This window comes from Camelina sativa, chromosome 17 (assembly GCF_000633955.1).
Source record: "Camelina sativa cultivar DH55 chromosome 17, Cs, whole genome shotgun sequence".
Taxonomy (NCBI): domain Eukaryota; kingdom Viridiplantae; phylum Streptophyta; class Magnoliopsida; order Brassicales; family Brassicaceae; genus Camelina; species Camelina sativa.
The window spans coordinates 11,199,714-11,215,074 of record NC_025701.1 but is presented as its reverse complement, the minus strand read 5'-3'; the positions used below and the strand labels follow the sequence as shown (position 1 = coordinate 11,215,074).

Here is a 15,361-nt window from a genome sequence, read left to right as displayed (position 1 = left end):
GAGGCAATGCATAAAATGATGGTATTATTTCAAATCAAAACATAACTGATAATATTCATAATTTATTCTGAAATTTCTAATATGAAAACTTATAAATTTTATGTAATTCAAAAATACCATGGCGTTTGAAATATAAGTGTGAATCGAACAAAATAATTATAGAATTAGATCAAAACCATCTCACAATCTTACGTAATTTTCCTGAAAGTAAGCTCAAAATTTTAATTTTATATAAACAATTTTTAAAAAATTGAAACTAATTTACTTAAATAATACCTACCCACCATCTTACTTAAATTTAATTTCGTTTGTGCCCGTGAAAATTATATAAGATTCAAACACAGAAATTAAACCAAGAATTCAAACCTATAAATTTAATTTAATGTTGGTATAGTTCCGAGATAAAACCAACCACAGACTGATATAAGGTGGCTTTAAATTTTTGGAGGCTGTATATATTTCTGACTAAAGAAGGGAGGAAGAAAAAATAGATGATTTTTTTTTTTTAGTTTTATGGACCTGTAATTAATTAGATATAATTTAGTTAGACCCAAACAAAAAAATACAGATGTCAGAAATATATGAAGCCAAGTGTCATCTCTTTAGCAAAAGTTGAGAAAAACCTTCTCATATTATATAAGATTTACGCTTAGCACATACATATTACTACTTTAGTGGTTTTTCAAATATTATTGTAAAAAATTGTATTAAAATACAACCAGGAAGAACTGTTTGCATGTACAATTTCAAATTTATATGTTACATAACAAGATTAAAATATATTTTAATATAGAAGGAGTACTGCAACTAGTAAATCTATGATTTTTTAATAAAATTTAAGTTGCAGGAGTCATTCTAAAACGACAGGGTTGGTTGCGGAATGTTGGAATATATATGGTCCCTTACGGATAGTAAGGAATCAGACCAAGTAGCTGATAAAAGCTATAGAATTCATGTAGTACTCAGTTGTGGGAATCGATTCAATAATGTGTCTCCACCAAAAATGGCGTATTTCATGATTGCTATATTATTGACCATTTCTATCTACCAAAGACAAAACTAGACCCATTTATAAGACCGATATCATGATTATGACAAGGTATGCTACAATGTTTTTAAAACTGGACCGGTAACTGAACCGGGAAAGCTTATGGGTCATGAGTCAACATGGTTCGACCGGGTTCAATTGATTTGATGATACTTTTATAAATAATAAGTATGAATAGGTTTTCTATTTTTTTCAATGATTATAACTATGATATAATTGGATATACCAAATAAAATACTTCAATAATCATAATGTTTTTAAAAAACTTTAAAAAGTAATAAACTCAAAGTGTAACCAGTACTAAAAAAATATTTTAGAAATTCAAACAATAAGAGAATAAGAGTGTAGAACATTTAATCTTCATTTTTTAAGAAATCCTACTATTGCTAATTTGCTAAGAAGAAAACTATAAAAGGTAATTAATTAAATTAATTGCACTCAATTTTTCAAAAAAAAAGTAGAACCCGGTTTTATCCGGTTTAATGGTTCACCAGTTTTTGGTTTTTTAGCGGGTTGATATGGTTTTTTACCGGTTCAATTTCTTTTGAGTTTTGATATTAACCCAACCCAAACATGTTGCCGGTTCGCGGGTTAACGTGGTTCGACCGCCGGTCCGATCCGGTTTTGAAAACATTGGTATGCTATCTTGAGGCCGTGTGCATGTAGAATCCGCAGATTAATAACTTCTCCTATATATAGTCCCATTCCCATATCACAGCGCTACTATTTATCAATTTTGGAAACTTGTGGTGTGGTGGTGTATTTATAACTCTAAGAAAAACACTGTATGAGTAATTCCACTAATTAATAATTAATAATATACAACAATAAAATGATTGAAAAAAACAAAATAAAAATATTCTAGGAAATTTTTGCATGTAAAATATACTAATATAGAGTGTGTAAATATTATGACGATCATTTTAAAACAAGGAAATTCAATAGCCTATATGGTCCTGAACGAATACCACAGGAAGAATAAGAAGAACCTGAACTGACGGTGGGAAAAAAAAAAAAACGAGAAGAATAATGCACATACAATCTAAATTGAGAAATGTGTCTTATCCAAACAGAGTTAAAAGGGAAACACTTTTTTTTTTTTCTCCAATTTTTCCTTTTAGGAAATTCAATGGACTTCATGGAACTTAGATTTAGCTTGAGAAACATAAACTCTATATAAATTTATTCATCAACAATGCACATAAATATATGTATTATTAAATTAGGACAGAATAAAAATAAACAAAGTTAGCCCATAAATAAATATATCCTACTATATTAATTGGGAAGTACAAATATGAAACTAACCTTAAATGTGTAAAAAATTACATTCAATTGCCATTAGAAAAACTTAATTAAAATTAATTAATTTAATATAATTAATTAAAAAACGAAAATAGTGGACACATTAAATAAAATAAATTGTAGAAAAGTAAAAAAAATCTATTAGAATCAAAACTAATCTGTATTTTAAAAAAAAATAACAGCTAAGATTTTAAAAATCTAATCAAATAAAATCTACAACTACAAATTTTATCCTACTATATTAATTGGGAAATACAATTATGAAACTAACCTTAAAATACGTAAAAATTACATTCAATTGCCAATAAAAAAACTTAATTAAAATTAATTAATTAATTAAATAAATATAATTAATTAAAAAATGAAAATCAAGGACACATCAAATAAAATAAATTGTAAAAAGGTAAAAAAAAATCTATTAGAATCAAAACTAATTCATACTTAAAAAAAATTAACAGGTAAGATTTTAAAAACTAAATCGAATAAAATATACAGCTACAAATTTTATCAAAAATAATCCACAACAGATTAAAATTATTACAGACAAGAAAAAGAAGCCACAGACAAAAACAATGAATGTTGCTTTTTTTTACATATTAGTAAAGATTGTGTTTAGTTGACAAAGGTTTAAACAATTTTATTTATTACATGCAAATGTTTTATTGACAGGTTTTCAATAAACATTTTTAAAATACAAAAATTATAATATAAGTAAATCAATTTTTTTAATCACAAACTATTATAAATAACATAATAATTAAATAAATTATCACAAATTTTTATTAAAAAAAGTTCAACCCGCGGTTTTCCGCGGGTTAGTACCTAGTAGTAATGTATTTGAAAAGTTCTACTATTTTCTTGTCTTTATGAAAAATGTATAAACAACTTTGTATGAAACTAAAACACCCCAATCTAGACTCCCAATTCTCGCACATGATATATTTGCAAATAGAAGAAAATTCAAATTTTTAGAAAATTACTATAATTTTTTCATGAATAAATAGAATCCACCATAATTGTTTTACAAATAAAACCATTAGAAAAAACGTTATTATCAATACTATTTTAAAAAATTAAGGAATTGGGTTAACAATATAATTTTTCATTATATTCAATTCTTGGATGATCCACAATTATGATCATCCATGAATTCACCTGAAAAAAAAAATTATATAGATTAGCTTACATATATGAGTTTATTTCAAATTACTAATCTATAAACAAAATATAGAGAACAATACAACATACATGTTTTAAAAGGTGGAAAAATTGCTTGATCTTGATTTCCAAACAACAACTACCATATATTTTCTTGTCTTTTACAATTTTGTGAACATTTGAGTATGAGTACAACATTTTATATTAGTTAATGCAATATATTTGGACAATACTTGGGTTCACCTCCATATAAAATAAGAAAACAAAATCTATATACATGATTGTAAAATTAAGAACCCAAACCGTGTTTTAATAAACCAAGCCGACATATTATTTCGTTTAATTGTAAAATTTAAACTTTAACCATATCATTTGTAAACCCAAACTGATATATAATTTTGTTCAAATTGTAAAATCTAAACCATAACCACCTCATTTGTGAACCAAGCCGACATATAATTTTATTATAATTGTAAAATCTAAACTCTAACCACTATAAACCCAAACCGACATATAATTATGTTCTAATTGTAAAATAAAAATCTAAACCTTTAATCACCTTATTTGGAAACCCAAACCAATACATAATGTCGTTCTAATTGTAAAATTTAAACCATAATTTTCATTATGAATCCAAACCAATATATAACCTCGTTTAACTGTAAATTTGAAACCAAACTAATATTTAACTTTCTTTAGTTAAAAGTGAATAAAAGGAACAAGGGATGAACCTAAGTATTTTTCAAGACATTTTATTATCATATCGATGGAAACCATTTATCGCCGTTGTAATATGTAAGCTTGTGGATGTTATAGGACAAGATAATAACTACAACAAAAGAAAGATACTCCCTCCATTCTAATTTAGTTGTCGTTCTAAGATTTAATTTTTGTTTCATATTAGTTGTAGTTTTAGATTTTCAATGCATATGTTTGATGAATATTTCAATCTTATCCCTGCTGTTTTAAAGTTTCAACCAATGAAAAAATTATAAAATATATTAATGAAGGGCAAAACATAAAATTTAATAGTTTCCTTAATCTGTGTGCAAAAACCTTAAACTACAGTTAAACTAGAACGGAGGGAGTAGTACATTTTGAAGAACTGTGAGCAAGTCCCAAGATGGACCAAACAGGGGAACTATATGGACTCTTGTTGTGTATTTTATTTTATTTTTGCTTAACAAGATTTAGTTTACTTAACAAGCCAATTAACTCGGAGACATTGATGATCTGTTCACGATTCAGACAACAACCTTGTCTCGAGGTCGCGCGTGTATTCTGCAACGAACGCAGTGTATCTGGTAGGAGGACGAACGTCTTCGTTTAGCTTCTCGTACTCCCAGGTCCACTTGGCAATACAAACTCGATCATCTTTAGGAACAACGTCAAGTCTTATCCTATAGCTCTTGTATTGCTTCAACACGTCTCCTTCAAGAGCTAAGAAAGAAACTGACTTGTTCTCTACCTCTATCTTCTCTTTTATATGCTCCATCTTACCATCTATAATAATATTCCAAATGTAAAAATCGATGAAATGAATTCAAGACCTACGAAAAGAAAGAATCCGAAAAAAGTCAATGAGTTTTAATAGTATTACATACCTACGAGAAAATTACAGATCTGAATAGAGGAGTTGGAAGTGGTATCGTCACGAAGAACAGAAACTGCCTCTATCTTGTCGGTGAAATTTCCTTCTTTCTTTTTGAAGGTTTCGAAGAATCTATCGGCCGTTCGAGAGTCTCAACACCACCCATGACTCGACGATTCTTTGATCTATCAGATATTCCAGCTTGGGGGTTATATGACTTATCTTTACCGTAACGAACTAAAATAAAATAACCAAAAGAAGAGAGGAGATCAGGAGAAGATTGGTGGAAACAATAAAGATAAGGTGGTTTCTTCGTCTTACGTACATCAGTTTTCTTGATATTCAAGACACGTGGTCTTTGACTTTTGACGTAAACAATACATTATACGTTGGGCTTGACCCATATTTGGCCCAAATTTGTAAGCATGCATAACGCGAGATAGTTCGGATCAAACCGGACCGGGTAACTATAACTAGAATATTGTTGATGATGAGAATATGCCTTGGGAGTAAGAGAAGTTGAGGCAGAAGATTCGTGAGTCATTCGCATCTCTCTTACTCTGATTCTCTCTGCTGCTTCAAGTCGCTTCCTTCTCTCCCTCTCTCTCTCTCTTTATAACATTTTACTTCTTCAACAATTCTTCTCGAGTTTTTACGACCATTCCTCCAGGTTCAATCTCTCTCTCTCTCTCTCCATCTATCTCTCTTTGCTCGAACTGTGTTTATAGTTTTGTATGTTTCTATGTAATCATTTCCTGTAATAACTATGTTAACGTTATATGCTTCGTGTCGTGGGTTATAATATGTATCCATTAATTCATGTTGCTTCTTCTTAGCTTTGCCGTTGACTTTGTTCAAAACGTTATATGCTTCGTCAGTTTATTATAATATGTATTCATCAGTCTCAGTCAATCTTGGATCGTTTTGTTTCTGCATTTTCTGAAATTGAACCAAGAGTACGGAAAAGAAAACGAAGATACAATTCTGGTCATTTGAGTATTGAGCAATAAAAAAGTTTTATGTATTGACTTATAACAATTTCTCTCTGGCGAAACATGGATAACCAATTATTAAGGATAAGTTTATAAATATTTTTTTTGTTTTGTAATCAGAACAGAACAAGCAAGGCGAGCAAGTAGTTTGCTCTGCTGGCGTATAAGAGATTTTGATTACAAGACACACTACATCCTCAAGGACGGCGTTAGGAAGCTTCCATGAGCCTGCAAAATGTATCAAAGTCAAGCAATGCCCTTGAGGGTATCCATGGGGTTCATGTCGTGTCTCATTCTCCCTTCTCATTTGAGAAGACAACTCAAGCTGGTGACTTTCAGACTAACAGCAAATCCTCTGTCATGGATTCAAATCAGAAACTGTCCATCGAGTATGTTACTTAAACATATTAGGCTGTGACATATTCTCAGTTTCCCCAGTAATTGACTTTGTTTCCCTTCTACAGACGTTTTTGGCAACAAAGACCTCCATGCTTAAGGCCAATCTGTTGCAGCATTCGCGGTATGAATCATTCTGCGTTGTTTTGGGCTATTTTATCCTCTCTAATCTTAAGACGGTTTAATCAGTCTATTATTATGCAAACAAAACATATGACAGGTGACCAGAGTGTCTTGGAAACAGCTGCTAATGTGGCTACTTCACTTCCTTTCATATTCCTCGGAATGCAGACACCAAGGTAAACTTTGCCAAAATCTATCTAGGTGGAGTTTCTCTTACAAGACTAAGAACTATGCAATGCAGGAAGAATTTGAACACAAAGATGTACGCAAACTCCCTAATTGGAGTTGGAATAGCATCGAGTCTGTACCATGCCTCTAGAGGGAAGTTGAGGAAGTACCTGAGATGGGTAGATTACACAATGATAGCCACAACAACAATAGTAAGTTCCAGTCTTTTTGTAAACCTAACTCTAAATTCTTCTTCAACCAATTTAAACCAATTTGATTCGATTGTGGTTTGTACAGTGTCTCTCAAGGGCTCTAAGGAATGAGAACCCAAAGTTTCTAATGGCTGCATCAGCTTTAGTTCTACCGTTTCAGCCTCTCATGGTCTCTGCAGTTCACACCGGAATGATGGAGGTCGCGTTTGCCAAAAGAAGCTTAAAAGATCCAGATCTCAAAACAGCTCATAACGTACACAAGATGTCTTCATTGCTAGGAGGTGCTCTGTTCATAGCTGATGATTTCTTCCCTGAGACACCTTTCCTTCACGCTGGTTGGCACCTCGCTGCAGCCATTGGTGTTGGAACATGCAATAAACTACTTGAGTAATGGTTTCTCTATTCTTGGGACAGATAAACCAATGGTTTCTCTGTTTCTCCTAATCAGCCGACATAACTAAGAAGGAAGCATTCTAGACTAGTAATATCTATGTAAGAAGTAGATCATCTTCATTTCGTTAAGAAAGCAAAATCTAAGACATTCTCAATCATAATAGATTATTGGAATTATAAGAACTTGTTGCCAACAGTAGTAAAGAACAATCACAAACTCATAACAATGGCAGACAACAAAATGAAAGAGCAATAACCAAACTCTATTTCTTCAACACATCAATCGTGAAGTGTAGCCATGATATCTTCATCCCTATACAATAGGAACCTGCAGGGAAGAGACAGATGAAATGAGTCAAAATTGTAAATGATAAACTTTATTCTCAGAGGAATTACATCGAACAGGTTAAGAGCATACTCTTTCTCTCCAAGCTTAACTTGAGTACCACCAAACTCAGGCAAAAGGACATTGTCTCCTTCCTTAACCGAAACAGGAATCAGATTCCCAGTTCTGTCTCTAGCTCCAGGACCAACTGCTATCACCTTCCCCGAATTCAACTGCGTTTGATTCAAATCCAGAACAAAATTATTATGGTTCGCCTAATTGAAAGAAACAGAGTAAAAGAGATGAAGAGCTTTCAAGAAACCCCTTTCTTTACCTGAGCTGATTTCTCCGGTAAGAGAATGCCGGAGACAGTCTTCGACGGTGGAAGAATCTTCTCCACCAATACACGGTTAAGTGTCGGGATCAAACGCTTCGCCATTTCTCTCTGATTCTACGATGAAGACGACGGTGATTGGATGGATCAAAATGCTCTGCTCGAGTTCCGCTAGATGTAGCTGGTAAAAGAATGTTCTAGGGTCTAGGGTTTAAGAAGAGATGTTTTTTATGGTTACTTGGGCTTTACGTAGCCCAGGCCCATTAAGTATTTTTTTTTTAAAAAAAATCATAGACGATTAGAGCAAAATCTCCCTTCTGAATTTTGAAAAAGTATGGTGGTACATGCATGGATTAGTTTTACATTTTTCATTAGTCAATCGTACTGAAAGAGGTTGTTCAATTAGTGGTAACATATTTATAATTTGTGTTAACTAAATCGCCCGATAAACGTGTTATTTCACAAAATCACATAATTTTATTTAAAGTATATGAACAATAGTTTTCTGTCAATCTAACGAAAATACTCTTTTCTACTTATGTTTTTCTTTTTTGTCTCCATAAAAGTATCATGAGTTCTGCGTTTGGGTTTTACAATGAAAAATGGATACTTTAATTAATATATTTTGTCGACAAAAAAAAAATTAATATAGTCAAAGTTGTGGGTTCGTTTCAAAAAGTAGACGTTAAAATACAAAATATAAACCCTAGATGTACTCAACAGACAAGTTATATATGTCTATATCTACGGAAAAGTCGGTTTGTAGAAAGACAATGCACGTATGCAAAGCATTTTAGACCACATAGGTTTGAGCTTTTACAATCTTGAATGGAACAATTGCTTTATAAACATAGTGATGTCTCTAAGTCAGCTTAAAATCAAATGAATTGACAACGAATTGGAGTATTGATCATTCAAATATAATTGAGTTTAACCATGATATCCAAACCGTGTTAGACTTATCCAAAAGTAGATCAACTTTATTTCCATTCTTAAAATTTTTAAAACTTAAAAAAGCTTAAACGAAAATTGAAAAAAAACTTTGTATTGGATGTCCATGTCCCTAACGTGGGCAAATTATAATTTAAAAGAAAAAAAAATATGGGAAAAAGAATAAAACTGACACTTGGAGCTAAGGTCCCTAAAGTGGGCAAAGATGATAACAAAGCAACACGCGATCAAAAGCTCAATGTGTCTTTTTGGAGGTCCCTAAAGTATATTTTACGTATGGGTTTTAGATCTTATGACAATGATGAAGAAATGGATAGGCACTATAGCATATAGATTCACCTCAATTATCATCCAAGCAAGAGTCTAAAAGAGGATCTTGACACTAACATCGTATCGAATCTCACCATTAACAAAAAGAGAACATTACAAGCCTTGCATCGTGCACCGACCTTTTCTTTTGGGGAAAATTAGGAGAACTTTCATGAAACCTAATAAGACAAGGACCAAGTTCCAACCATTGGTGGGTTTGAAGTTCTTTCTTGATGTGCACGTTGTTATATATAAATTTTTTTGTTACAAAATATAAAATAACTTGTGTCACATTGATGTTTAATTTATGAAGCTTCAAATCATGAACGATGTTTTAATCCTAATGTATAGTGCATACGTAAATTATCCTACTGATTGATCGGATATTTTTAATGTTGGTTTTTTATTGGTTATGAAACTAATGATGGTGGGTAGATTGGTTTGAAGATATAATATATGAAAAATATAGCATCTAAATATATTCTTCGCAACTGAAAAAAGAACAAATTGTTAGGACATATTGGAAGAAGTCCATCTATCTAAAATCTTATTCAAAATAACTAAAACAGTATAGAAACTTATACAGCTCTTTTGAGTCACAACTACATATATATTCTTGAAGATAAGAACGTGATGCTAACAAACAAAAACTAAAATTGCATCATCACATCAATATGAAAAACCCCAAAAAACATATCAAAGACAAATCCGTATAAGTTGTTTGATGTACAATCAAGTGGCTTCAAAATAGGGGTTGAAAGAAGGTTGAATTCACAATATTAAAGGACCGATCTTGTCAGTTGTCACTTTCTCAAGTCGCATTATTACTTTTAGGGACCCTTTATATTGGACGATTGGGTCACCGGTCAGATTGTATGGTTTGCAACTTGCAAGGAAATGGACATTGACTTCTTCATTATCACCCCCACAAATAATTTTGTTTGAAATATTTGCTAATCAGAATTAATCCAATAACACATTTGCAGTTCCAAGCTGATTGTCTTCATCCACTTCTCATTATCCTTCAAAGTTGCTGTTCTACATTTTAATTATCTTAGTGTATATATCAAGCAAATTATCACTGTCATCATCTTTTGCTCGCAAGTCGAGAAAGACCAAAACATCATTGGCTATGCCCCAGAAAACCTACCCAAACTACAAAGTAACAGCGGGTTGACAAATTTTGTGTGGCTGCGTTTATGCACTCTTATTTACTCTAAAACTTCCCTAATGACATTCCTTGTGCTGCAGCCAAAGACGAGCCTGAAAAAAAGCAATACAAACATGAACTTCCAATTCTATTAAATTCCTTATTTTTTAAGTGCAAATTTCAATTTAGTCTAGTGGTAACTCAATAATACTCTCATTCTCTAACTCACAATTTCAAAAGAAATTGTATACTTAGGAGAATAAGACGAAGAGAGAAATGAACACACACAATTTTTTCAAGTCAACATCAAAACCGGTGTCTACGTCTCATAATGGATTGTGATTGCAATAATTACCATCAAGAGAGACAGGTAAGGCTCCTCTAACAATGCCACAATCAGGTGAATCTTATATCTTCATTGTAAAATTGTTAGAACAAAAAGAGATAAGGTTCGCTCTAACAACCAAACCAGCAATTTATCATTACATGCAACAACACAACAACAGCCACATCGATATATAAGAAAACACGTGCGAGGCTCATGACTTCCCGCTTGATACCACAAGCTCGAAGCCTTTGTTGTTTTGAGAAGAGGATACTCTTTGACACCATCTCACCAAGAAAAAGAATTAACAAGATGAATGGAATAATTCATATATGTAAATGATTAAGCATGTTTTTCGTGAAGATAATAATGTGGTAGATGGCAAAAAGAAAAGTAATACTAGTCAATAAGAAAGACAATGACGGGATAAGTACGATATTGGCAATTCTCCACAAATGGAAGTGAGACCCGCTTTAGCTTCATAACTATCATCAATCTACTATTATGGTTATAAAGTTTTTCTGAGGGAATCTTGAATATTACAGTACTAATACTCAGCGCAATTTTCGAGAAATGATATTTTGTGGTTCAAGTAACGAGTCCATCGACCACAATTCAAAAATTCACTTTTCTCACAAGGACAAAAAAAGTAACAAAAACTATGTTTAAAGGTCGAACCAAATCCTTTTATTTAATTTTCGACAGAAATACATTTTTAGTTTGTGGGAATCTATTTAAAAGCCAAATTTAGTATTTTGGTTGCTAGTGTGTTGGAGTTTCTTCCAATGGTAAATAATTCTGAAATCTCAAATTTTGACTAAGATCTTGAATGGATCCAACAATGCGGTCCGGTTTCTAAGGTGGTTTTTACGTCCTTTGAGTGTTGTCATTCAACAAGTATTTGTGTATACGCGATTCATTAGACTATCCTCATTGGTGGTTCTTAGTTGTTTCTTAGAAAATTTCTTAGTTAGAGAAATTAATTATTAATGAAACAAAATGTAAGAACTGTAAGAAACGTTTCTTATTTTAGGATCACAAGAAACATTTCTTAAGGATAGGTGGCGCAATATCAATGGGTTGAAAGGTGAAATGAGATTAATGGGGTAAATTTTTTTTTGGCCTTTCTATTTCATTTTCGAGTTTTCTCTTCTATCTCTTTCTCCACAAAATCGTCTTGTTACTTCTTTCTTTTCTTCCAATTGATTCCCACATCTGATTCTTAATGGATTCGTCGTCGATTTGGTTCCGGTGAAGCAGACGACATTTTTTAAAAACATTTTATGTTTTAATTTTAAATGTTGTATGTTATTTTATGTTTTTATTATTAAAATATGTTTCTATGATATATAAAATAATTTTGAATATTTTAAGTTATTAATTATTATTTTATTATATTTATTACTAAGAAACACTTTAACTTGGTTCTACCAATAATCAACAAAATTTTCCTTTTCTTTTAACAAAGTTTCTTCTTCCCTTTTTATTATTAAAAATTACCTTAAAAAACAACTAAGGATCACACTAATGAGGATAGTCTTAGGTTCACACGCGGTAAAGCAACACCATGATAATTTTTCATTTTCGGCTTCTTTAATTTATTCCCATATTACAATGTGAACCCTGATTTTTACAGTTGGAGTGTTCTTTTTATCTTTTTTTTTGCATGAATGTAACATTTTATTCACCAAATAACATTTTTATAATAAATGCATCTATAGTTTGAAAATTCAGAACATTTAGACCTTAAAACTTAATTTCTGAGAAGAGTGTTAAATCTATACTATTAAAAGGGAAGCATTTTTAATAAGTAACATAGACTAAAAAATTATTACATGAAATGCCAAACATATATTAAATGGATTACGGTTAGCCAAAAAATCAGAGCCAAACAGGTATTAATTGATATTTTAGTGTAGATGAACTTAAAGAGAACAAATAAAAATTGTAGCCAAACAATATGATTGCACGATATTAAAGTGTATATTTCCTAAAGTTAAACAAATCTTCCCACAAATCTACCCACGTATTTAGCATGTCAACCTTTAATGTAACATATAACAATTCAAATTATATTGTTACGATTAGGAGATTACAATATTATAATATCTTTCCTTTAAAAAATTATTCCTTTAATAAAATATCATCTTTGACAATTTACACATAAATTTCGGATAATTACCATATTCTAAACGATTTCGAAATATTCTTATATATAAAATTTTAGCAACTTACCAATTATAATTATAGACGATATGATTAAATCTTAAATACTAGAAAATAATTTTTTAAACATGCCCTACAACTATAAATACAGTAGACGTAATGAAGGTGTAACTCATCTCGAATACTGCAAACCATCTAAAATTACAAATTTTTCCAAAAAAAAACAAAAAAAATGGCTGCAAACAATGATTTGGAATATACAAGTGAAGATTGTACCCAGTTTGAGGCAATATACAACTTTCTTAGAAGAAACCTTGAAGATGATACTCGATGATGATGATGTGAGAATACATCATTTATGTGTAAGAAAACTAAGTTAAAAAAAACAGCATAATAGATGAAACAAATTTTATTTTAAATGTTTTTTGTTTTAATCTTCTATATGTCTGTTCACAACTTCTCAATTTTAGGATGGAGTGAAGAAAAAAATGTCAAAGAATTAGAGAGATTTGTGATTAAACTCGATTGGAAAATAATTGAGAAGAATTATGTTTCTGATTTGCAAGTTTCTCTTTGATTACAGATTTAAGAGGCAATGGCAGATGCATGCTATCATGATCATAGTTGGAACTTGGAAGCTATTTTCAATCAATTCTCTATGTTGAAAAGGATACCATCTACAGTGTACATATAACTATAAGGTTCACAAGGTTTACATGTAGGAGTTATATTTTCAAAAATTACTTTGTCTAAGTTTATTTAGTATTAATTCAAATCTATTCTGATTAGTTTTCAAATGAGAAGTTACGAGGATTAAATTACTAACCTCTTATTTCTATGGAATGGTAGGTGCTTGCATATGTTTCTCTTGCCTAGATCCATATTGCTTAGCTTTTTGTCTAACTTATTAACATGACAAAAAAGAAACTGATTTTGTCTTTCTTTCCAATGTAAGAGAGTATATTTGACGGCAAAAAAAAGTGTATTAGAAAGGTCATTCAAATCATCTATTATCAGAATAGTTTTAACAAAATCGAGCATCACTTTAATATTATGCCTAGAACCCATAATCGGATTTGCAAGAAAAAGTTTATATTTAATTTTAATCATTTACTAGACTTGGTATTCTAGATCAATAATCGTAGAAAATAAGAGTTGTGATGGTGACAATGATATTCTGCGAAAACAATAAAAATCAAGATGTTGAAGTCACTGAGTCATTCAGTTTCTCATAGTTATAGTTTGAGAACAATTTACAGAAAACTTTTTTTTTCTTTTTTTTTGTTGGACAAACAATTTACAGAAAACTAAACAATTAAAAACACACTTCGATTCAAAACTTTAATAACATACACAAAACAAGAGAATAATAAAATTGTAAGAACCTGATCAACATTGATGACTGATGAGCCTTGCTTTGACTGATAGAGGAAGGATGAAGAACCGCATGCGTCTTCACCAATTGCTTTCAGAGAAACTTTCTCTTTCTAATTTTTGGTTCTCGACATTGACGGAAAAAAAAAATTAAAGTTCTTGACAGAATTTTTTTCCTTGGGCCGTTTAAAACCCAACAGTAATTTCAGTAATATAAATTACTGAAATGTTTAGAAGAATTGTTCTTAAGAAAAAAAACTCTAAATTATGCTTTTTTTCTTTTTCCAAACTCATTTTTATATTACCTATTTGGCACAAAATTAATTCAAAGCATGCATACTTACATCACTAATTAAGGTTGGACAACTAAAATTCGAAATAAAATTTTGGGAGAAAGAAAACAGGACGAGATTTATTTAATTTTCCAGTGAACCCGCAGCTTTTCAGGTTACTTGCGAGCTTACAATGATAAACCAAATAAGTAAATATAATCTATAAATTTTCAGGTATATATTATCTAATCTATAGTATTAAAATCTTATAATAATTTGTAATAGATATGAAATAATTTGTACCAAATGCCCAACTGATATACGTTCGGGTTATAAATGTTATACCAAATCTTTTAGTTATTTTTTAATCTTTTGGAATAAAATATAATATTTTAAATTATTATTTAAACTATAGTTATGAATGAGAAAACATGATATATATGGGATGAGACGAATCTGAAATCTCGAAATAGACATACCACCTTTCTCTTATTTTTTTGTCGTTTACTTATAACAAAAACGAATTTAATTATTCTGTTTGTATAAACTGAACTAAAAACAAATCTATTACTAAACAGGTACAAGTTTGGATTATGAATGTTGATTCCTAAAAAATATGTTTACAAGTATTACCTCACATGTATATAATATAATGCATACAGGATAGTAAACTTAGTTTTTGAAATCAATTCCGCACGTACGTGCGGGTCCGAATCTAGAAGACTTACAACAACCATTAGCTTTGCCAAACGTAATTGTAATATGTATG

General features: G+C 30.8%; 3 protein-coding genes across 4 annotated transcripts; 1 reads left to right on the top strand and 2 right to left on the bottom strand.

Moving 5' to 3' along the window:
* Nucleotides 4,531-5,254, bottom strand: LOC104759372 (MLP-like protein 34; the record flags this gene model as incomplete). Its single annotated transcript, XM_019239078.1, has 2 exons — nucleotides 4,531-5,014; nucleotides 5,116-5,254. Coding segments are annotated over 2 exons (405 nt in total), but the record flags the coding sequence as incomplete, so codon positions are not given.
* Nucleotides 5,634-7,421, top strand: LOC104756670. Of its 2 annotated transcripts, none has more exons than XM_010479293.2 (6): nucleotides 5,634-5,772; nucleotides 6,220-6,483; nucleotides 6,559-6,614; nucleotides 6,711-6,789; nucleotides 6,855-6,993; nucleotides 7,079-7,421. In XM_010479293.2, exons 2-6 carry the CDS (start codon nucleotides 6,317-6,319, stop codon nucleotides 7,382-7,384), a joined length of 747 nt encoding a protein of 248 aa, XP_010477595.1. In that variant the 5' UTR covers nucleotides 5,634-5,772; nucleotides 6,220-6,316; the 3' UTR covers nucleotides 7,385-7,421. The 2 variants fall into 2 exon arrangements, with proteins under 2 accessions (XP_010477595.1, XP_010477596.1); XM_010479294.2 differs by having other exon boundaries at nucleotides 6,215-6,483.
* Nucleotides 7,526-8,243, bottom strand: LOC104756669 (10 kDa chaperonin, mitochondrial). The gene is made up of 3 exons (XM_010479292.2): nucleotides 8,046-8,243; nucleotides 7,805-7,944; nucleotides 7,526-7,714 (listed from the first exon to the last, which is right to left on the bottom strand). Exons 1-3 carry the CDS (start codon nucleotides 8,148-8,150, stop codon nucleotides 7,666-7,668), a joined length of 294 nt encoding a protein of 97 aa, XP_010477594.1. The 5' UTR covers nucleotides 8,151-8,243; the 3' UTR covers nucleotides 7,526-7,665.

Excerpts from the sequence above, each read along its gene's own strand:
- LOC104756670 (XM_010479293.2), top strand. The coding sequence starts at position 6,317 with ATGAGCCTGCAAAATGTATCAAAGTCAAGCAATGCCCTTGAGGGTATC. Across the intron at positions 6,484-6,558 it reads AATCAGAAACTGTCCATCGA|ACGTTTTTGGCAACAAAGAC; the intron begins GTATGTTACTTA and ends TCCCTTCTACAG. Across the intron at positions 6,615-6,710 it reads AATCTGTTGCAGCATTCGCG|GTGACCAGAGTGTCTTGGAA; the intron begins GTATGAATCATT and ends AACATATGACAG.
- LOC104756669 (XM_010479292.2), bottom strand. The coding sequence starts at position 8,150 with ATGGCGAAGCGTTTGATCCCGACACTTAACCGTGTATTGGTGGAGAAG. Across the intron at positions 7,945-8,045 it reads TACCGGAGAAATCAGCTCAG|TTGAATTCGGGGAAGGTGAT; the intron begins GTAAAGAAAGGG and ends AATCAAACGCAG. Across the intron at positions 7,715-7,804 it reads GTTAAGCTTGGAGAGAAAGA|GTTCCTATTGTATAGGGATG; the intron begins GTATGCTCTTAA and ends TCTTCCCTGCAG.